The sequence below is a fragment of the Tauraco erythrolophus genome, chromosome 5, assembly GCF_009769465.1.
Source record: "Tauraco erythrolophus isolate bTauEry1 chromosome 5, bTauEry1.pri, whole genome shotgun sequence".
Lineage (NCBI taxonomy): Eukaryota > Metazoa > Chordata > Aves > Musophagiformes > Musophagidae > Tauraco > Tauraco erythrolophus.
This window is the reverse complement of record NC_141469.1, coordinates 85,529,325-85,550,423: the sequence shown is the minus strand read 5'-3', so window position 1 is coordinate 85,550,423 and position 21,099 is coordinate 85,529,325. Positions and strand designations below refer to the sequence as shown.

Below are 21,099 nucleotides of genomic sequence, written 5' to 3'. Positions count from 1 at the left end.
GATGTGGTTTGTGCTGGAGAAGAGCACGGCACGTTGTCTGTTCTGGGCCGGAGCGGAACTCCGTGTTGGCCAGGAGCCTGGCTGAGCGGTGGCTGCAGAGGAGAGGGATATCGGGAAAAGGTGACGTACGGTGATGGTTCCCCCAGTGTAACCTCCCGGGCTCCGGCAGTGGGTTGCTGGAGACTTCCGGAGCTGGAGGTGACACTTGTGTCTGTGGCTAAAAGCGCTCGATGGATTTTGTGAAAGGGAAGAATTCTGGTTGTTAGAGAGGAACTGGGAGAGCCCCAGTCTGGGAGCCTGGGCAGCGCAGGGAGCCCGAACGCGTCCACGGCCCTTGCAGAGGAACGGGGAAAGCTGCCAGGAGGAATGCTTCTGGTCTGGGGGTCTGTCTGTCCCACAACCCTTGAATTTGTCTGCAGAGCGACGGGAGACTCCCCCGTGCTCCGAAACCGTCCTCGCTGCCAGGGGGCTGCAGCAGCGATGCCTCCCACCGCTTCCCTCCGTTTGTGGATCGGCACGGGGGGGTTCCGTGCTCCTCCCCCCAAAGCTGTCGGCTTTGTTTGTGGCACGGGCGGTGGAGAAAGGCAGAGTGCCCCGCTGTGGGACAAACTCCCAGTCTCCGATGCGCCAGTGTGTCCCAGTCTGGGCTCTGCGGCTCTGCTGGGGTGTCACATCGCGTTCCTCCCTTCTGGCCACCGCGGCGGTGTGGCCCCTGCTCCATGGGCTGGAGGTGTCCGTGAAGAGCTTTGGGACCTTCACCCATCGGGTTGTGCAGATGCAAAAACATGTTGATTCCGCGTGGGAAGGCTGGAGCCAGGGTTCCTCCGGCTGCGCCGGCGCAGCCCGCGGGCGCAGGGCTGGCACAGCTGGTCTCACTTTCTCAGAATTTCATGGTGTTCAACTGGTTTTGGTTGTGTTTGACTTGGGTTTTGTTCAAATCACGTGGGTTTTGGCATCCGGTGTCCCGGATCTCTCCTAGAGCTGACGGAGTCGAGGGGAGCGGGAAGATACTCCTGCCTTTTCGTAACTCTTGGGAGCTTTGGGGTTGGATTTCTGTGTGTCCAACTGTTTCCTTTAGTACAGCATTATCGGAGGAGGGGAGAAAGGACAGCAGCTTGGCCACCGGTGCCCCTGCGGGAGCCTGCTCCGGGGGCGACCGGCAGGTTGTAACTTCCCCTTCGTGCCGACATCGTGGCAACACGGAGCGGGTTTGTCGGCTGCGACGTGGGTATCTAGTGGAGAATTGAGCCTGTGCTTTCCATGGGAAATACAGCTGTGCCTTGACCAAGCACCCTGCAGCCTTTCCAAGCGGTGCCGTGCAGCTCCGGCAGCAGCGGCAGGGTTTTCCTGCCCAGCGAGGAGTGCCTCTCCCGGTTCACCTGGCAGCTGCGGTGGTTTGTCTGCTCACTTGCCCTGGGCAGGTGTCTCTCTGGTGACCAGTGAGCGTCGGGGGTTGCTCTGGTTGAGTTCTTGGTTGCCCCTGCGATCGGTGAAGGCCCAACTTCTGCCGAAGTTCTCTGCCGTTCGTCCCCGGGCATGCGTCTTGAAAGTTCGTTCCCTCGGATGCGATCGCTGTGTCCTTGAAGGCCACCAGGTTCGTTCTGCAAGATGTTCCAGTCTGCGTCTCTCTGGACGTGCCACCCCTTGTTCAGGGCCATGCTCTGATTTTTTGGTGTGTATCTGTGATTTTTCAAGCGTTTCTGCCTGATTCTACCACTCAGAGGGTGCTGAGGCACTGGAACAGGTTGCCCAGAGAAGTTGGGGATGCCCCATCCCTGGCAGTGTTCCAGGCCAGGTTGGATGAGGCTTTGGGCAACCTGGTGTAGTGGAGGGTGTCCCTGCCCGTGGCAGGGGGGTTGGAACTGGATGATCTTTGAGGTCCTTTCCAACCCAAACCCTTCTGTGATTCTATGAAAAATCCAGCCCCCGTGTTGCCCTGTCAAGAACTTCCCTGCCAGGTTCCTCCTCACCCTTTCAAAGACCTCCTGGCGACGCTGGGTTTTGCCCTCAGACGGCTCGTTGCCCTCCTTCTGGTCACTGCCATCGGGTGCCGCAGGAGGATGCAGCTGGTCGGAAAAACCCGTGGTGTGCCCATTTTGGGTCACGGGCACTTTGGTGTCCCGGGGCAGGGGACGGCGGGGTCCTGGGCTGCCGGTGGGTGCCGTGGCTTGCCAGGCCCCTCCGTTAGTCCCGCTCGCCGTTTCGCAGGCAGCAATTAACGCCGCAGACAGCTCTGAGGAGAGGGGCTGATGACTTTAATTAGGCACCTCTTCAGATCAGCCAGGGAAAGAACAATTATTGATTTCAAAAAATGCCCCACGGTTAACCGTTCGGTGTCCGTGCCTCCCATCCGCCCCTGCCGCGGCTGTGTTACCTGGCGGTGCCGCACGCGGCTGCGGGGTGCTGGGGAGGGAATCTTTGGGGTCCCTTCCAACCCAAACCGTCCGATGGTTCTGGCGTTATCCTGGACGCGGTGCCAGGGGAGACGGGCAAAGCAAGGTATGGCTGATAGGGGGGTGAACCTTGGGGACAGGAGGCAGGGTGGGGGCATGCCAGGTGGGGGCATGCCAGGTGGGGGCACGCTGGGTCCCGCTATGGTGCTGTCCAGGGGCGCCTGGGGGTGGGCTCCAGGCAGGAGGAAACTGGGGCGGCCCCTGCGCTGTGCCCGGCGGTGGGTGCTGCCCGCGCATAGGATGGGCAGGAGGAGGCTTCGTCCCTCCCGGTGCCCCGGCGCGGGTGGGCGAGCGGTGGCCGTGCCAGTGGCCGTGCCGGTGGGCGAGGCGAGGCCGGCCGCTGCTCCTGCTGCGGCTGCACCGGGAGCCGGGAGCGTTAGGACCCAGCGCGCTGGCAGCGCGGTGACAAGTCTGGAGCAGCACTGGCGCAGAGTAGTCTCCATCAGCCGGGCTGGATCTCGGTGTGTCCCTGAATTAAAGAATCCTCCGTCGGAAAAGGGCTTTTTCCCCATTCGGTGTGACCCGGCAGGGCCCCGCTGGGGGGGCGCAGGGATGGGTACGTCGGCTGGCACGTGAGAAACCTCTGCTGAATGACTGCTGGCCGTGAACTGAGGCCGCTGCCGAAAAATAATAAATCTTTGGAATCGAGAGGACCGCCGGCGGCAGCATGGCCCAGAGCAAGAGGCACACGTACAGCCGGGTGAGTCGGGGGGGGAAACTTATTGACAAACTCCTGGCTGTGCTGCGGGATGCCATTGTACTGCACCCGCGTGCTGGCTGTCGCAGGGAAAAATGCATCTGTTTTTATGCCGGAACCGAGAGTGTGCTCCCTGCGCTTCCGTATTTCTGGAATTTGCTGTCCTCATCGCTAACGGTACCCGTTGTGATGCACGGTGGGTGGATAAGCAGCCGGAATTGTATCAGGGCCGTGCCCTTTGGATTTAAGTTAGCCTGCGCTCGCCGTTAATTATCGCTGGTAACGCCGCGAGGCGTCAGCGGAGCCGCCGGCGGTGGCAGGATCTTGCCAGGGCTTTTCAGCACAAAGATTCGGGGTTGTTTTCCTTTCCGCAGCGTGTTTTCTTCTCCCTCTTTGCTTGTTTTCCAGGTCGCACGGTGAGGCACTGAGCTTCCGAGTGCCTGGCAATCGTTTCCAGGTTTTACCGTATTGCAGTTAACCCTGGGCTGTGCGGTGGGCAGCGGAACCGGCGCTGGCACCGGCCCTACAGCCAGGCCTTTCTTTGGAGTTTTTCTTTGTCGTTCCGTTCTCCCTCGCCGGCGCGGTGACATTGTGTCCCAGGCGCTCGCCGTTTCGGGGACCGGGCAGCGCGTTTTCAGCATCTCTGTTGGCCGGTGCTTGCCAACTTGGCAGGGTGCTTTGTAACTCCGGGGGCGAGAGGGCTGTGCTCTGGCAGAGCCGGGGAGGGCAGACCCCTTCCCACCACCCTCCTCGTGCCGGGGCTGCCCCAAAAAGCGCCGTGGAGGAGCGTGGCCTGCGACTGCTCTGCCTGCCTGGCAAGGGCACCGAGCCCGCCGCCGGTGGGGCGGGCGTGCGTGGTTTGGTGTCTGGCCGAAAGGGTCTGCTCGCGTAGTCATGGGCTGCCGAACGGAGCAGCTGCCGTTCGGAAAGGAGCTCGGGGCTGCCGGCGGCAGCGCGCGGCTGGGAAGTTGCGGTACCCACCCTGCGCGGGGCAGAGCGCGTTGCCGTGCGGGGATGCGGCTGCGGAGCGCTCCCTGGGCTGGGGGGCGATGTCTGCGGGCATAGCGAGGCGGGCTGCTCCAGCGTCCCGGGCTGAGCGTTTGCCAAACGCTGCTGGTTTTAGTGGGAGGGAGTGGAGCGAAGGAGGTGAAATTCCAAACTGGGCCCGGATGGTTCTGTCCCGATAGCTGCACTGGGTTTCGGTGCGGCCGTGTCTCCTGGACACGAGCAGCCTTACCTGCGTTTCACTCGGATTGCGTTCTGAAACGGGCACCGCGGGCACCGGAGCTGCGCCAGCCCTGGGGCCAGGCTGGACCCGCGGGCTGTCCTGGCGCTGAGGGACGTGTGGTTGGATGCCAACGCCGCGGCCGGTGTCGTGGCATTCAGAAACAGCCGAACCATCTGCGTTTGGCTTCTTGCTTCCCAGCCTCGAGTCCAGTCCTTGAATCCAGTACCAGGGTGGGGTTACCATGGTGGGGCTTCATCCTGGCTCATCGGCAGACCCGCGCCGCTCCGGCTTCTGCGGGGTGAGACGGCAGCCAGCCGCACCGTGTCACCGGCTGACGGGTCTGCTCCTAATCCCGGGGTAATCCCCTCCTTTCAGTAGGGACGGGCTGGCAGTGCCACGCACTATTCAGTAATAACTAGACTTTACAGGAACTGGAATTATTTCCCAGCCTTTCCTTTTTCCAGCTGCGTTGGGTCACGTCTTGAATTTGAGGCGCAGAGTGTTGTATCCCGCGGCCGCGCGTCTCCTCACAGCAGCTTTCCGGAGGTGGCTGCTGCGTTCGAGCTTCGCCCGGAACTTTTGATCTGTACTTTGAGCGACAGTTTGAGGCTCAATTAGTCACATCCGTGCAGAGGGAGCATCCCTGTGTGTCGGCATAACGGTGCGGAGCTGGCTTCTGGGAGGAACACGATACATATTCCTCGGGTTGTCCGCTATAACGGAGCGGAACGCTGAAACCATCGTGCTGGGATGAACCACGGCAGTGACCCCAGTCATGCTCCAGTCGCAAGTCAAGTCACTTGGAATCGCCCCCGTTTTCCAGTGGCTGATAACCAGGGCCTTCGAGTGACCGAGGGAATGGTCTGTAAATGTGTGTAACTCTTTAAATGGGATAAAAGTGGGAGAACGCGGCGTTTCCGAGCGGTGCCGGGGGGGTAGTCGACACGCAGCCCGTGCAGCTCACTCCTTGCCTGGAGGAGGTTTCTCCTCCAGCCCTGTCCCTGCCTGCCCGGGGAGCGGGACGAGGAGCTCCTCCTGGGCTGGTGGCCTCCTCCGAGCCACCTGCCTAAGGACTGTCCTGCCGGAGCCTGGCCTGGTGCTGCACGGGCAGCGACGGCTGCTCCGGTGGGTCAGCGTTCCTGGTTGCTTCTCCAGCTGCCCGATCCCCGCCGTGTCCCCTGTGCCCCTTCTCGGGGCTCCCGAGTTGGCCGTGGGTTCCCTGCGGTAGTGGGAGCGGGGTTTGGGAGGGTGAGGAGCACTGCCTCCGCTGGCGGCCTGCGCTCGTTTCTCATTTAATGTAATTTAGCGGCTTATTTCACCCTTCGGACCATGATGATTGAGCTGTTACGAGTTGTCCACGCTGACCCGTGTGAGATCTCTGGAGGGCTCCGGCCTCCTTCAGAGCCTGGCAGTGGGTGAGTGGCCCTGGGGGTGGCTCTGGCCTCATGTGTGTGCCCCTTCGCTCCTCCCCTGGGCTGGCATCTGTGGGAGCTTCCGACAGCTCTCTGCTCCTCCATCCTCTGTGCTCACCATCTGAACCACCATCTTGCTGCCCGTGCCCGGAATTCGGGTATCCAGAGCACCGGGGTGGTGTGCTGGAAAGGTCGGCGTGACTAGAAGGGATGCTCACGCCTCCAGTGTTCCCTGGGCACTGGCAGGAGGAGACCTTTTGGTCACTGGTGGTGGGGGAAGAGTGCCCGAAACTCAGCCCCGCCTGCAGTTTTGTCCATCGGTTTTCCTGGAGACGGAGCCCACCAGAGCCGGGGGCAGACCTGGCAGCGTGCGAGGTGCAGCTCTTGAGACATGTTCTGCTTCTTGGGAAGAGATCAACGAGGAGCTGGCACGTCGTACCGTGTCCGAAGACCCAACCGAAGTTGTGGGTTGTGTCACCAGCTGCTGTGTCGGGCTGCTGTGCCCTGGTGTCCCCAAGTTGGCTGTCTCTCACCCCCACCTCCTTCCTCTGCAGATGGCAAGGGACCGTGCCCACAGCCAAGAGGAGCGGCTGCAGGTGGGCACCAACCTCCTTGGCCCACCACCGCCCTGGCTCTGCCCTTCTGCCTCCGCTTGGGAAGGTCATCGGGTCCCCAGCCCGCGGTCATCCGTCTGGGAAGGTAGATGAGAATGACCATCCCACTGGGTAGGGGCACACTATTTCCAGCTTGGACGATTTCTCCTCTTTTGAGATCTGAAATGGTGGTTTTCGCGTTGTTTTGGATGTTTGAGAGTACCAGCCGTGGGTTTAGCCGGGCGACTCGAGCCTGGCTCGCCTGGGAATGCTGGAGAGCTGGGGCAAGACAGTCGGACAGTCATCGGAGGAGCGAGCTTGATCCTTTCTGCGCTCTGACACATGGCCACGGTGACCTGCAACACGAGGGAAAGAAAATATGGATTCTGGTGCGTTGTCCTGAGGTCTGGGAAGCGGCGACCCTGGCTGGGGAGCCGGCCCGCGGCTGTCCTGGCTCTGCAGCTCCGGGCCCGAGCCGCTGCTGGCGGTTTGGTCGGAGCGAAGCTGTGTGTTACCCCAGCTGTGCTCCCGGCGCTGGGGCAGGAGCTGGTGAGCTCCTGAACTTCGGACCCTGGAGATGTCGGTGCGCGGCGTGCGCAGTCATCCTCGCGTTGGAGCAGAGCAACCGTCCCACAGTCTTATTTCCGATGAGTTGGGAACAAAGGTTGGAGACCCATCGCCTCGCCTTAAGGGCATGAACGTGTGAGGGGCTTATTCTGTGCTCTCCCTTCTTTCCTGAACGTTACGGATTTGGGAAACGTTCCTGTTAAAATTAGTTCTGATGGACAAACGGACCTGTGTCAGTTGGTATGGTTCTGCCCTGCGATGGATTTCTGCCCTGGCCAGGCTCACCTGTAGCACAAACAGCTCTGCCTGGGCATCATCTGTGCCCCTCTGAGCTGCGGTTTGGTGTTGGGTGGTGTTCCTGGGCATCGTCTGTGCCCCTCTGAGCTGCGGTTTGGTGTTGGGTGGTGTTCCTGGGCATCGTCTGTGCCCCTCTGAGCCACAGTTTGGTGTGGTTGGTGTTCCTGAGTTTGAGAACAGCTATCGCAGCCGTTACGTGCGTACGGAACGGGATACCTGTGTGGGGAAGCCGGAGTGAGATCCGCCTTGGTGCAGAGCAGCGTGGTGCTTCGCAGTGTGACCTGCAGCGAGCGGTGCCAGGGGAGGCAGGGCAGCCCCTGGTGCCACACTGGTGATCTCACGGGACGATGGTCAAGCTCCTGCTCTGAAAACAAGCTCATGAGCGGAGGCATGTGGCTGCTGCGTGGCAGCACGCTGCGACAGCGTGGTACTCGGTGGGCTCGGCCGTTCTGCGCGAGCTCTGTGGTCGTGCAGGGAGCCCTTCCCCGGAGCAGGAACACCTACTGCTCCGGCGTTGGCGTGAGCTGGGGGAAACGTTCCGTTTGTTCCCTTCATCGCGGCTGTGACTCTACGTGTTGCCCCACCACGGTGCCCGTTCCGAACCTCTCCGCTCCTAGACGGGCAGCAGTCTGTCCTTCCCTCTGAGAGATGGATGGGCTTCGGACAGTCCCGTTTCTGGAGGATCCCGGGAAGCTGCAGCCGTGGTGCAGAGCTCTGGGGTGGACCTCACCGAGCCCCTTGGAGTCCTTTCCTACCCCTCATGCTGTGCCGCGGCAGGCTCAGGGAGTACAGGGCACTTGGGTACCTTCACGGGTGTTGTAAAGGAGAGAAGCAGGACTTTTTGTGCCACTTCAGGAGGTGGGTGGCCGAGGTGCTCCGGCACGGGGGTCGCTCGCGCGCTTCGGGCTGCCCGACTGCCTGGGGGAGCTTGCTGGCTCCTGCTGAGGAGGAGGAGGAGGAGAAGATCATGGGCAGGTGCTGTGTGTTGCCCGGATCCTCTGAGCCCCATCTGCCCCCTGCCCAGCCCGGGGCTCGCACTGGCCCCCTGTGCGCCCCATCCACCCCTGGCAGCTTGGGGCTCACGCTGGCTGCCCGTGTGCCCCATCCAGCCCCTGCCCAGCCCGGGGCTCACGCTGGCCACCCGTGTGCCCACCGGGAGCTTTCTGCGGGGTGGAGGTGGGAGCGTGTTTGACCCGCAGATGTTTCCTGCAGACAGTTGTGGGGAGCTGCACCGATCCGTGTGGCACGTGCACGTGGCTTCATGGAAGCCGGACTGCGTGGCCGGCGCGTGCCCGGCGGGGAATTTCCTTCTCCCTGGCAGCGACTGTGCCTTGTTGTACAGGTGAGGCTCTGTGCTCGACCCCCGGGCAGCCCTGAACTTCTCTTCTCTGACTGTTCTTAGCAAAATTATTTTTTTGTTCTTTTTTTCTGACGCGGGGCTGAGCAGTCGCTTACGTTTGGGAGTCCTGGCTCGGAGTGCGGATGCAGCTTGTGAGTTTTCCTGTCGCATCAGTCTTATCCGTGCTGTTTTCTTCGGGATGGCTTTGGTGTTGGTAGAGGTTGTCTACTAGATTCCTCAAAATCACACTGTGCCAGCGGAGAAGAAGCTTCTGGACTTTGGAAGTGTGGTTTGTACCCTCTCAATTTTGTCGGTAGAGAGGTCCCAGTTAGGAAGAAGAACTGGAGAGCAGGGTTAGGGCAGGACACCCATCTGGGGCAGGACGCTGCTCCAGAAGTTCCTTGGTGAGACGCGGTGAGCAAAGTGCCTTGGGAAAAAGTTATTCTGAAATGCTTTTTTGCTGATGTTACAAATTCTGGACTTTCTTGGGAAGGGAGGACACTCAGCATGAGAATACCGTGGAATTAATAAATTTTCTATCGTTTTCTTAAAATGAAACCTTAATTGATAGATTGACGAAGCGATGATAATTTTGTTTGAGGCTGGAAACACGTGTAGCTACTTTTGCCGGATGTAACTGCACTGACTTCCGTCATCCGGCACGGTGAGGTCACAGGCGTGCGAGGAGCCGGGTAACGACTTGTGTTGCTTTCTTGTGGAGATAACCCACGTGTTATCAGCTGTTAATTGTAACATCTAATTAGTGACTGACCCTGTTCGCCCAGGCTGAGGGCAGTCAGGAGGCAGATGAAGACAACACTTTTTTGAGATGTCACTATCGTTAACGAGCTCCGTTATCTGGAGGATTTATTGTTAAATAAATCTGTTATTTGCGAGTCATCGCCCCTGGAGGGATTTAAGACGCGTGGATGTGGTGCTGAGGGACGCGGTTTAGGGATGGGCTTGGTGATCTTAAAGGTCTTTTCCAACCCGAAGGATCCTGTGGTGATTATCTCGTGGTTATCTGGAGGTGGAACGTGGCTTGTGGAGCGGTGCGGCGGCGCGGGCTCGCTCCAGCGACAGAGCAGCGGGTCCCGCAGCCTGCCCAAGCCTGGCAGCCAGCGCTCGGGTCGGGGTTTGGATTGCACGCTGACGTCTTCCTGGAGCACGGAAACACACGTGGATCCATCGGCTCCTCCTTGGCCGTGTGCTTGGGCTCGGCGCTTGCAGCCATCGCTCTGCTTGGACAAGGGCATGTGCCCATGCTGCTGGTGGGACTGTGGGTGCTGCTGGCTGTAAATCCCGTGAACGTGGGCACTGTTAGCAGCTGAGATCCCGGCTGGGCTTATGCAGAGACATGGAGCTGCTGGAGCGGGGCCAGAGGAGGCCACGAAGATGATCCGAGGGCTGGAGCACCTCTGCTATGGAGACAGGCTGAGAGAGTTGGGGCTGTTCAGCCTGGAGAAGAGAAGGCTCCGGGCAGACCTTCCAGCAGCCTGCCAGTGCCTAAAGGGGCTCCAAGAAAGCTGGAGAGGGGCTTTGGACAAGGGTGTGGAGTGACAGGACACAGGGAAATGGCTTTAAACTGAAAGAGGGGAGATTTTGATGGGATCTGAGGAAGAAATTCTTCCCCCGAGGGTGGTGAGGCACTGGCACAGGTTGCCCAGAGAAGCTGTGGCTGCCCCATCCCTGGCAGTGTTCCAGGCCAGGTTGGATGGGGCTTTGGGCAACCTGGTGTAGTGGAGGGTGTCCCTGCCCATGGCAGGGGGGTTGGAACTGGATGGTCTCTGAGGTCCCTTCCAACCCAAACCATCTGTGATTCCATGACTCAGGGAGGCCCTTGCTGTGCGGTTGTCGCCGCCGGAGCCGCGTGGGCAGGTGAGAGTGCGGCGTGGCCCTACACGGTGTTGGGGTACGGCAGTGTCTGCGGGACGATGCTCCCTTTGGGCTGCGCAGGGCTTCGCTGGGAGAGGAGGAGGTAAGTGAGGGAAAGGAGCTAAGGAATAGCTAGTGCCAGCTTGGCTGTTGGTTTTGGCTTCCGCAGTGTTTCAGCCCTGGAATATGTTCTTCAGCTTTTTTTTTTTTAAAAAATGGTTTAACAGTGCTTGGGAGGGTTTAGTTCTCTCCTTCTGAAGCGTGCGAGTGTTAGAGATGGGAACAGATGCCAGAGGCTGAATTTCCTCGGGTTTTTTGAGCAGCAGCTTTGGGTGAAGTTCTCTTGTTCCCAGCACAGCAAGGTACCCAAGCCAGCGGAAACGTCGCAGGAGCAGGCGGTACGATGGAGAAAGCATCCCTTGTCCGGGATCGGAGGCATCGTGCTGGTGGCATCTCAGTCCCTCTCGGGGTTTGTTGGGACTCAGGAGCTGTAACAACCATCTGTACACGCGTGGGGTTATTTTTTAGGCCAAAACCCCAGTAATTTACAGCCTGTTGGTGTTTAGGGCTTGGAGGCTTGGTCCGAAGCTCATGCTGCAGCGATGAGTTACCTGCCGGAGCGTACCGAAAGCCGTGGATTCACCCAGCTCGTGTCTCTGCTGGCAGAGACAACCCGCAGGGCTGAGCTCACCGGCGGGCACCGTGGTGCCCGTGTTCACCGGGGTACGGCACCACCGCCCTGGGGCGAGCAGGGGCTGCGTCGCCTGCGAGGGACGGACAGCACCCAAAATAAAGGGCAAAAATTGTCTCCAGCCCTGGCTCCTGGGCGCGCATGGGCGCCTCCGGAGAGAAAACGGAGGTTTTGTGGCTCCTTAGGGGATTTTCATTTTTTTGCCGTGTAAAAAGAAACCTTCAAGTGCTTCGCCTGTGTGGTACGAGAGAGGAAACGCAGAGCCTCTGGCTTATCGCTGGTGAAAGTGCCAGAACTCGTGTAAACCAGCGCTGAGAAGGGGAACGCTCCCTGAGTCGGCGCTTTTTTCAGACGACTCATCAAATTTATGGTGATTTGCATAACGTTGTGCTTTGCTGTGGGAATGTGCGTTGTTTTGGGCTTTCATGCTGCCAGGGAGAAAAATCCTGTGCTGGGCATCTACTCACGGTCGGGGAAATCGTGTGTCCTGGAGGCTTTTACCTGCATTTTGGTTTTTCCAGCTGCTCGAGTGCAGAGCAGAGGCTCCCTGGTGCTGGGACGGCTGCGGTGCCAGGGGCTCGCGCGGTGCCAGGGGCTCGCCAGGCACGGGTCTGCGCGAGGGCAGAGCTCTCCTTTTCAGTGAGGTCTGGTGTTGGTGCCCCTGCTGCAGGAACTGGGCAGGTCACAGCAGTCTCGGGGTGGCTCGAGGCAGGAGAAGGTCTTTTCTGTCTGTCCAAGGGCCGCTCGCCGCTCCGTAGGCGTGGAGAGGCGTCGCTGTGGCAGGAAATCGGTGCCGGAGTGAAATGTGGTGGAACGTCCGAAGAGGCTGATGGGAGGATTCACTCGTTCCACTGCTGCTGGTTCTGCGGGTCGCTCTCTGGAGAGGCTTTTGCCAGGAGCAAAGATGCGCTGCCTGCTTCACTGGGCATCTCTGCTTCCTCATTTGTGAATTGGGCCCTGAAGAGCTTTTGCGGTTTAAAAAAAACAGTCAGGAAATTCTTTTTCCATGTGAAGTCCCAGTTTTTCTTCCCTGGAGAATTTCAGTGATTGCTGAAGACGAGGAAGGCAGCCCTGAGAGGTGGTTTGTCCTTCTGCATGGCCTCAAACTGGCACCTCTGCTCTGGAGACAGGCTGGGAGAGTTGGGGCTGTTCAGCCTGGAGAAGAGAAGGCTCCGGGGAGACCTTCCAGCACCTCCCAGTACCTAACGGGGCTACAAGAAAGCTGGAGAGGGGCTTTGGACACAGGCGTGTAGTGGCAGGACAAGGGGCGGTGGCTTTAAACTGAAAGAGGGGAGATTTCGATGGGATCTGAGGAAGAAATTCTTCCCTCTGAGGGTGGTGAGGCACTGGCACAGGTTGCCCAGAGAAGCTGTGGCTGCCCCATCCCTGGCAGTGTTCAAGGCCAGGTTGGATGAGGCTTTGGGCAACCTGGTGTAGTGGAGGGTGTCCCTGCCTATGGCAGGGGGGTTGGAACTGGATGATCTTTGAGGTCCCTTCCAACCCAAACCATTCTGGGATTCCATGATTCTATGAAATCCGGCTTAGGAGGCTCCTTGCCCCCAGCTCTGCCGGCTCTCCCTTCCTTGTGGTGGGTGTCTGTCTGTGGCCACACCGAAACCCTGTCGTGCGACGGCTTTTTTAGTCGGCTGGGGCAGCGCAGGTGGCAGGTTGGTCATTCGTGATGGAGAATGGGTGAGCAGCTGGGGGAAGGATGTCATGAGCCTCCTAAACTTGCTCTTCTGACAGCAAAGCAGAAATGTGGAAACGTGCAGTATCCTGTGTCCGATTGCTTAAAAATCCAGGGGGTTTGGCTGCTGTTGATACATGCTTTTACTTGGATTGTGCTTCGGAAAGGGAGCAGGGAAGACAAACTCTCCTGCAGCTTCCTTGCGAGCACGCTGCAGAAAGCGCTCCCCGACGCCCACGTGCAGCCCACAGCACCAAATGTGATCTTGCTGCAGCAGGAACGGAGGAACACTCGGTTTTCCTGGCCAGTTTGTCTGCCTGCTCTGCAGGCTGGTGCTACAGGAAAAATAAAAATGAAGTCGTCGGTAAGGTGGAGGCCTGGCAGGGTTATCCCTCTGCTCCGAGGTGCTGGTCGTGTCCCACTGGGTGCAGCTGAGGTTGGCTCCCGCAAGTCCTGGAGCTCGGGCTCTGCTCCTGCTGAAACATCTCCCGGGGCTTTCGGCTGCCTGCGGGGAAGATGAGGACAAGTTTTTTAGCAGAGCCTGTTGCGACAGGAGAAGGGGTGATGGTTTTAAACTAAAAAAGGGGAGATTCAGACTAGATTGAAGGAAGGGATGTTGTATGCTGAGGGTGCTGAGACTGGCACAGGGTGCCCAGAGAGGTGGTCGATGCCCCATCCCTGGAAACACTCAAGGTCAGGTTGGACGGGGCTCTGAGCAGCCTGACCTGGTCAGGGATGTTCCCGCTTACGGCAGGGTGTCGGACTGGGTGGCCTTCGGAGGTCCCTTCCCACCCAAACCATGCCGTGGTTCTCGGGCAGTGTCACCTTTTCCCCCTCCCGATCCGCAGGGAAGCTGCCCGCTGGCTGTTGTCCAGGCACACCGCTTGTCCAACAGGCTGGAGACAACACTGTGGTGGTACCAGTCTGATACCTTCGGCTTACAGTCCTTCTTCTCTGGGCGCATTCTGTGCTTCAAAACCTTCCTAGTGACACGTGTTGAAGTTGTCTGTGAACGCTCCCAGTACGGATTTTCCACCGTCATTTCTGTGGGTACCAGTGTCAGACCCCTTACCCCAGGTGTGGCGTGTGCCCGGTGCCAGTGCCGGCTGTGCTCTGCTCCGGGCAGCTGCTACCCCCAGCGCTGCGGCTCCGATTTCCAGCTCGTGGCCTTTCCTGTGGATCACCTATGGATCTTCCCCGGACTGCAGCTGCCCATGGCCACCAGAAAGGTGAAATGGCAAACATGAACCAGGGCGGGGAAAAGGGAGCGATTGTTTTTGGGATCGCTGAGCAGGAAGCTTTCTGTTCAGATGGAACAGGTTGCCCAGAGAAGTTGTGGCTGCCCCATCCCTGGCAGTGTTCAAGGCCGGGTTGGATGAGGCTTTGGGCAACCTGGTGTAGTGGAGGGTGTCCCTGCCCATGGCAGGGGGGTTGGAACTGGATGATCTTTGAGGTCCCTTCCAACCCAAACCATTCTGTGATTCCATGGTGGCTCTGGCTTTTCCTTTAGGCTCTGGTTTTCCTAGAGTTTCACTCTAGCTCCAAGTAGCTGGAATGATTTAAAGCTCCAAGTGTTCTGCAGGATGGTGTTGCTCGTCCTTCTGACAGCTGAAACGAGAAACGATCCGATGTTTTGGTAGTTGTTTACTTGAGTTTCGAGTGTAAGTGTTTTTTGATTCGGGATCTTGTTTGTTTGCTAGAAAACGGTGATCGATTTTTGGGTTTTATGCAAAGATTATTTTGTGCCTTTGATTTCTGCCAGCTGTGTGTGGACGCAAAGCGGAACCCGGGTTTGTGTGGCAGACTGGCATCGCCGTTCTTGGTCGCGGAACCTCCTGAGCGTGACGGTGTCGCGCACCCCGAGGCGACGCACCAGCTGCGGCGGGCGGCGATGGCTCGTCGTGGCAGCGGTGGGCCGGGTTTCCGTGCGTGCCAGCCAGAAGCTGGCAAAACCCCTTCGGTTCTTCGTGGGGGCTGAAGCCCCCGTGCCGTGCCGGATTGCCCTGGGGTCTGGCTGCTGCCAGGATTTGCCTTCGCTTCCGTCGCTTGCTCGCGCCCTTCCTCGGCTGTGCTCTGTGCCGGGGTTGGGGCAGGGACAGCAGCTCTCCGTTCCCAGCTGGATAACGAGGATATTCTTTCCAGCGTTTGCCAGAGGAACTATCAGTGCAGCACCACTTAGAATCATAGAATCATAGAATGGTTAGGGCTGGAAGGGACCTTCAAAGGTCATCTAGTCCAACCCCCCTGCAAGGAACAGGGATATCTCCAACTAGATCAGGTTGCTCAGGGCCTCGTCCAACCTGGCCTTGAACGTCTCCAGGGATGGAGCATCCACCACCTCTCTGGGCAACCTGTGCCAGTGTTCTACAACTCTCACGGTAAAAAATTTTTTCCTAATATCCAACCTGAATCTACCTCCCTCTATTTTAAAACCATTACCCCTTGTCCTATCACAACTGGCCCTCCTGAACAGCCTCTCCCCATCTTTCCTGTAGGCCCCCTTGAGGTACTGGAAGACCGCTATAAGGTCACCCCGGAGCCTCCTCTTCTCCAGGCTGAACAGCCCCAACTCTTTCAGCCTGTCCTCATAGGAAAGGGTTAGGGTTAGGGTTCTTAAGCAATTAAAAATACCTGGTTAACATAGCGCTGCAGCAAGGCAGGAGGAACGGCGTTCATTTTCCTTGGGCTTATTTCAGAGGAGGCGGCGGCACTGGGGGCGGGGGGAAGGTCCCAGTGCCTCACTGGTCTGGCCCCCCCATACAAACTTCACCACTCTTACTGAAATTGCAGTGGTCTCCAGTGCCCTAACAGAGTTCCCCGCACCCGCCGCCTCACTGGTGCTCTGGGAGAGCTGGTCCATGTGTGACTGTTCCTAAACAGAGAGATGCGTTCTGGGGATGGCCAGCTTGGGACCCGGTGATGCACGCCGGAATTTGAACGTGGATTGACCTTTATGATGGTAACTCCTTGAAAGCTTGATGAATTTACCGCCAATATTGTCTGTCTGTCAGCATCCTGATAGGAAGCGCTGTTTCAGTCGGCACTGAGGGGTCCCAGGAGCACAGAGGGAAACTGGTGTGGGTGGGGTGTCTGATGGACTGGTGCTGGGCCACCAGGTCCTCGAACCCTGGTGATCAGAAGGGGCAGGAAAGTAAACTGGACCAGAAACAGGGTTTCTGTTCCTGAGCATGGGATGCAAGAGGCTGGAAAGCTGTAGGCAGCTTCTGATGTCAGGAAAAAAGGATGGAACAAGTGTGGGTTAAGGCAAATAGGACTGCGCTGACATCTGCTGCTTCACAGTTGTTTGTTGGGATTTTTTTCCCCAAAACTTATAAAAAACTTATAAACTGGGTTTGTGAGCCCAGTGTGTCTATGAAAAGCTGAAGAGTAGTAGTTAACGGTGTTTTTGCCGTTGTTTGTGATTCCTGTTTGGCAGCTATAATGGGAGGAATTACCTTTTGCTGGCTCTCGAGGCGAAGGGGCAGCGGAGGCGGAGGGGGGCCGACCCCTTGGGCTGCAGGTGACCCGCAGAGTGGGGGCTGACGGGTGCTGGAGGGGAACTGTGGGTCTGTCTGTCTGCACCAGCTGTGTTTGACTCCCTGTGCTTCTCCTCTCTGTCCTCAGGCATCCAGCGCCGGCACCAGGATGAGCGCGGAAGCGAGCAGCAAGCCCCTGAAGGTGGGCTCCAGAGTCGAAGTCATCGGCAAAGGGCACCGCGGGACCGTGGCGTATGTCGGTGCCACCCTGTTTGCCACGGGGAAGTGGGTCGGAGTCATCCTGGATGAAGCAAAGGGCAAGAACGACGGGACCGTGCAGGGCAGGAAGTACTTCACCTGTGAAGAAAACCACGGCATCTTCGTGCGGCAGTCCCAGGTACGCTCCCGCTGCGCCTGCCCGGCGGTGGCCGCTGCTTGCCGGGCTTGTCCCCGGCGTGTGGCTCGTGGGTTGCTTGGTGAGATAGAGGAGAATGGCCATTTGTGCCCCAGTGGGGGAGATAAAATAAGTTTCCTTCGTTCCCAGAGCCAGTGATGTTTCTGGGAGTCTCCATGTTCTGTCATACAAGGGAACAGAACAGCCCCAGGAGCACCTGCGGGCTGTGTCCCGCCGGAGCTGGGCTGTGTTCCAGCCTGGCATGTTCCGCTGAGCGTCTCGATTAGCCCAGTTTATGGGGGTCATTGTGAAATATTTTCAGGTGAATCGGGCAAAAAGAAGTTTGGTGAATTCCAGAGAGCATGGAGTGGTTTTATTTTACCTTCGAAAGGAAGACTAAAGCCTGCCTGCTGCCCCGGAGAGTTGTCGGCTGCATCGTCTGTAGGAGATGAAGTTTGGGACCAATATCTGGGTGTTTACCTGGCAGTAAAGTCATAGAATCATAATTAAATAATGTTTATTTTAAAGCATATAAAATGTGTGACTTGGGTTTAGATCAAGGCCAGGTCAGATGAGGCTTTGAGCACCCTGATGTAGTGGAGGGTGTCCCTGAGTCTTGAACCTCCTAGGTTCAAGATACAAATGGAAAATTTTGGGATGCCCTTTCAGCAGAGTTAGTACCTCGCTTGTGCTCTCCGCTGTGAATCTCGCTGCTGCTCCCTCCCATATTTCATTTCCAGGTCTCCCAGCATAGCAGGTGGCTTTCCTGTGGTCGCACACGATGTCAGACCGCTCAACGTCGGTAATAAATCGTCCTTCACAGGGGAAAAAGAACTTGGAAATGAGAAATGTTTTTCTCATTGCTTACGAAGCAGATCACCTGCATCGATACGAGCGCATCTTGTTCAACGCTTGTGAAGTGTTTTCAAGAATTCCTGAGATTAACTACGTTTCTCTTCTCCCCTCCACTTAAAAATACGTCTCAAAGAAGGAGCACCAGTTATACCAGCATCAACAAAGCCTGGCAGGATTCTCAGTCTTTTAAGTTATTGTAGAGTTTTGGCTTTAAAAACGTGCTGATGGGAAAACATCAAAAATTTTCAGTAAATTTTGATTCTGTTTCATGCAGTCATCCAAGAAGGTCCCATGCAGGATTCAGCGCTGTGCTTTATCTGTGTAGCAAAGTGCTTATCTCCTGGGGAAGGATGGAGCCCACGCGATGCGTCTGCTCCGGACCGCTGCGGTTATTGCCAGGCGCCGCGGAGGAGTGGGTCCTGGCGGTGCCGTGCCGGGCTCCGGGGGAAGGAGAGAGCCAAGAGAACCGAAATATCACCAAACTGTTCCTCACCGTCACCCCGTGCTTGAAGCCACGTCCTGTGGGGGAGCGGGGTGGGTGCCTCTGCCCGAGGGTCAGTGGGGAGTTTGGTGGTGGGGGCTCTGAGCTTGTTGGCTCTGGGGGTGTTAAGGTCTCCTGGCAGTGGCCATCCCGTGGCTGTGCCAGGCTGTCCCCCTGCCAGCAGCCTCCGGCTGTCCTGGCCAGCGACGCGGGATGGTGGCCGCAGGGAGCTCGGCAGAGCTGTGATGGAGCCACTTGCCGGTGCCGGGGGGTTTCGGCTCGCTGTGCGGAGGGTGGGTGCCACGCTGGGGTGGCCGCTGTCTCTGCTCCTGCCCGTCCCCCCCTGCCCGCTTCCCAGCGAGCGGAGGGCTGGAGCGCTGTTCTGAGCAGCTGTGTCAACACGGACAGCACTTCCCGCTGGAGTTTTTGCTCCTTATCTTTTGGCAACGTTAATGTTTGCCTGCCCGGGACTTGTGTCCGGGCGGTGATTGTGAACGGGAGTATCCTTCTACGGTGCATGGAAACATTGTCCTCGGTTTTGGCATCACGTGGAGCTGCGTTTCTGCTCCTGCTTGGCAGAGGAGCTCACCAGCTGCAGCCCGTTGCTGCAGCACGTCTCGTGTGCTCTGCACTTCCCAGCCTGACCCAAAGCAAGGCCAGCTCTGGTTCCCACCGCCTCCCTGTCGTCCATCTCCCAGCACGTCCAGTGCGGCCGCCAGAGTCGTACCTGGTGGGGAACCCCAGGGCCGCTGGAGATCCTGCCCTCGGTTGGGATAAATCCCTGTGTGTGACCCAGCGCAGCAGGAAAACGTGCAAAAATGCCCAACAAAGAGATGGCGCTGAGCCTTCAACCCTTGGGCAGCGTAGCGCGGCTCGGTCCTGAACGTGTTCCTGCCCGTGCCTCCCAGGGCTCCCCGGAGAGCCGGGCGGCTCGCGGGCTGCGTGGCATCGACTTGTGGCAGTTCTCTGCTCCAGAGAAAAACAGTTTTCCTTGTGAAGAGAAAGAAGAGTTTTTTTAAAACATTTTTGCTAATACAACGCACCAAAAAAATGAAAGTTGAGCTTTCTGCCAAGTGTCAGTAACTGCAAATAACTGTCAGACCAACGTCCCCGAGCTGAGCACTGCGTAGGGTGGTCGTGGAGCTGCTGAAGATGTTCTGGGCTGTTGGAGTCTGAGTCTTGACTTTATTTATCCCTTACGTGAATGTTCACTCCTCCTGTGAGTGAAGACCATGTGGCTGTCTTCAGGAAGGCTGTGGAAGGAGGACGGTCGGATAGCTGAGCCTGAAGGACTGAATTCAAAATCTGTGCCAAAAAAATGCAGCCTGCGCTGTTTAAATCTGCTACCAAAATGGATTGTTTTCTGAGCACGTTCTGTTTACATTCCATGCCTGGAAGTGTTCAAGGCCAGGTTGGATGGGGCTTTGAGCAGAATGGTGTAGAGGAGGGTGTCCCTGCCCATGGCAGGGGGTTGGAACTGGATGATCTTGAAGGTCCCTTCCAACCCAAACTGTTCTGTGATTCTATGGGTTTTTTTTGGTTGGTTGTTGGTTTTTTTTTGGTAATAATAGTTGTTATACTTTTTCCAGATCCAGGTCTTTGAAGATGGAGCTGATACAACATCCCCAGAAACACCAGAATCTGCTGCCTTGAAAGTCCCCAAAAGAGGTACGGCTGCTCCGTTTGGCCCCAAACCCTCATCTCTCCCTTGGCCTGGACCAGACAAGGTTCCACTGCTGGGCAGGCGTCAGGGTCCCTGCGCTGGCGAGGCGGGCGCCGGCTGCCAGGGGGTGACAGTGTGTATTCCAGGGCTCTGTCCCTGCTTTGGATACGTGCTCACCCCCCTCCAGCCCGTCCCCTGCTCCCATTGTCCTCTCTGCATGGTCATCCTCAGTTTTGGGGGATCACAGAAGGAAGCACCATGTGCAAAAGTTGCTCCAGGCTGCTCTGTCCTTACCATGAAAGTCTGTCTGGTGGGCAGCCCTTCCCGGAGGGGTGGGCAGCCCTTCCCGGAGGGGTGGGCGCGTGGAAGGCAGACTTGAACCGCTCTGAGGCTGTGGAATCGCAGCGTATGGGCTGCTTGAAGCTGTGCCTCGTTGCCACCTCTCCGGCAGCGAGCACTTTCCACTCGGAATTGAGCATTCCTTCCGCTTCCCCCTCGCCCGGCCGCGCTGCAGTGGCTCGCTCCGGTCGCTGCCTCGTGGGTTGCTCCTTTTCCCTCTGACAGGCTTGCCTCCCGTTGGGCTCTGGTTTGTTGAGTCATTATTTAGCCGTACGCTTAGGGATCCCAGGAGCTTGCGGAAAACGCTCGGATAGCTTCCTGTCCTGGCCGGTGTGTCGGCGGTGTGTGCCAAGCTGGGGCTTTCTGGTGTGCGGAGCGTTTGTTGAACACGTGCTTAACGGTTCGGAATAGGGTTGGATTCTTGTTGTTGTTTTTTCCCTCTCCCAGCCAGTAGCTACTAGAATTCCCTTTTATTTGGCAAAATGAAATCTTCCCTTCAGCTGCGCGAAACGTGCCCAGAGGCATCGCAAGGGGGGGCGATTGGCCCGAGAAGGGGTTTGTTCCCATGAGACGTTCGTTTGTCCGTCCCGTGAGTGGAATGGAGATGGGAATTGGCACTCGCATCCCTTGGCATTCTGCCGTCACCTCCTCCTGCCGGCAGCTCCGGGTGCCAGCAGCTCGCTGCCACCGCGGGGCTGGGCTTCGGAACAGCCCGAGCGCCTGGCTGCAGCTCTGCTTGGGATCGCCCGAGCAGCATGTGCAACTGGACAGGGAAACTTCTGAAGCAGCCGCTTTTGCTTTAGGGATGAGGGTTTCGTGCCAAAACATGGAAGTTTTTCTGCTTAGTGTACTAGTCCGAGCGTTTTTTTCTGGAATGCAAGAAAGCCCAGCCTTCCGCGTGCACCTCCAGCTGTTCTTTGGGGGCACTTGACGTTAACGGCCAGTGAAAATGTTCCGTAGTGTTTGGATGATCTTCTGCTGTTCTCAATTCCGACTTCCCAGCTGAAAGTTCAACAGTTCCGTGCTTGTTCAGGGTAAGGAGCTTGCGTGGA

General features: G+C 58.0%; 1 protein-coding gene across 1 annotated transcript in view; it reads left to right on the top strand.

Moving 5' to 3' along the window:
• Window positions 1-21,099, top strand: part of DCTN1 (dynactin subunit 1) — a 79,458-nt gene that overhangs the window by 8,292 nt on the left and 50,067 nt on the right. The window contains exons 2-3 of the mRNA XM_086612561.1: window positions 16,464-16,712; window positions 19,635-19,713. Of these exons, the coding sequence (XP_086468687.1) occupies window positions 16,485-16,712; window positions 19,635-19,713 (307 nt within the window). The 5' untranslated portion in view covers window positions 16,464-16,484. The remainder of the gene's footprint in view (window positions 1-16,463; window positions 16,713-19,634; window positions 19,714-21,099) is intronic.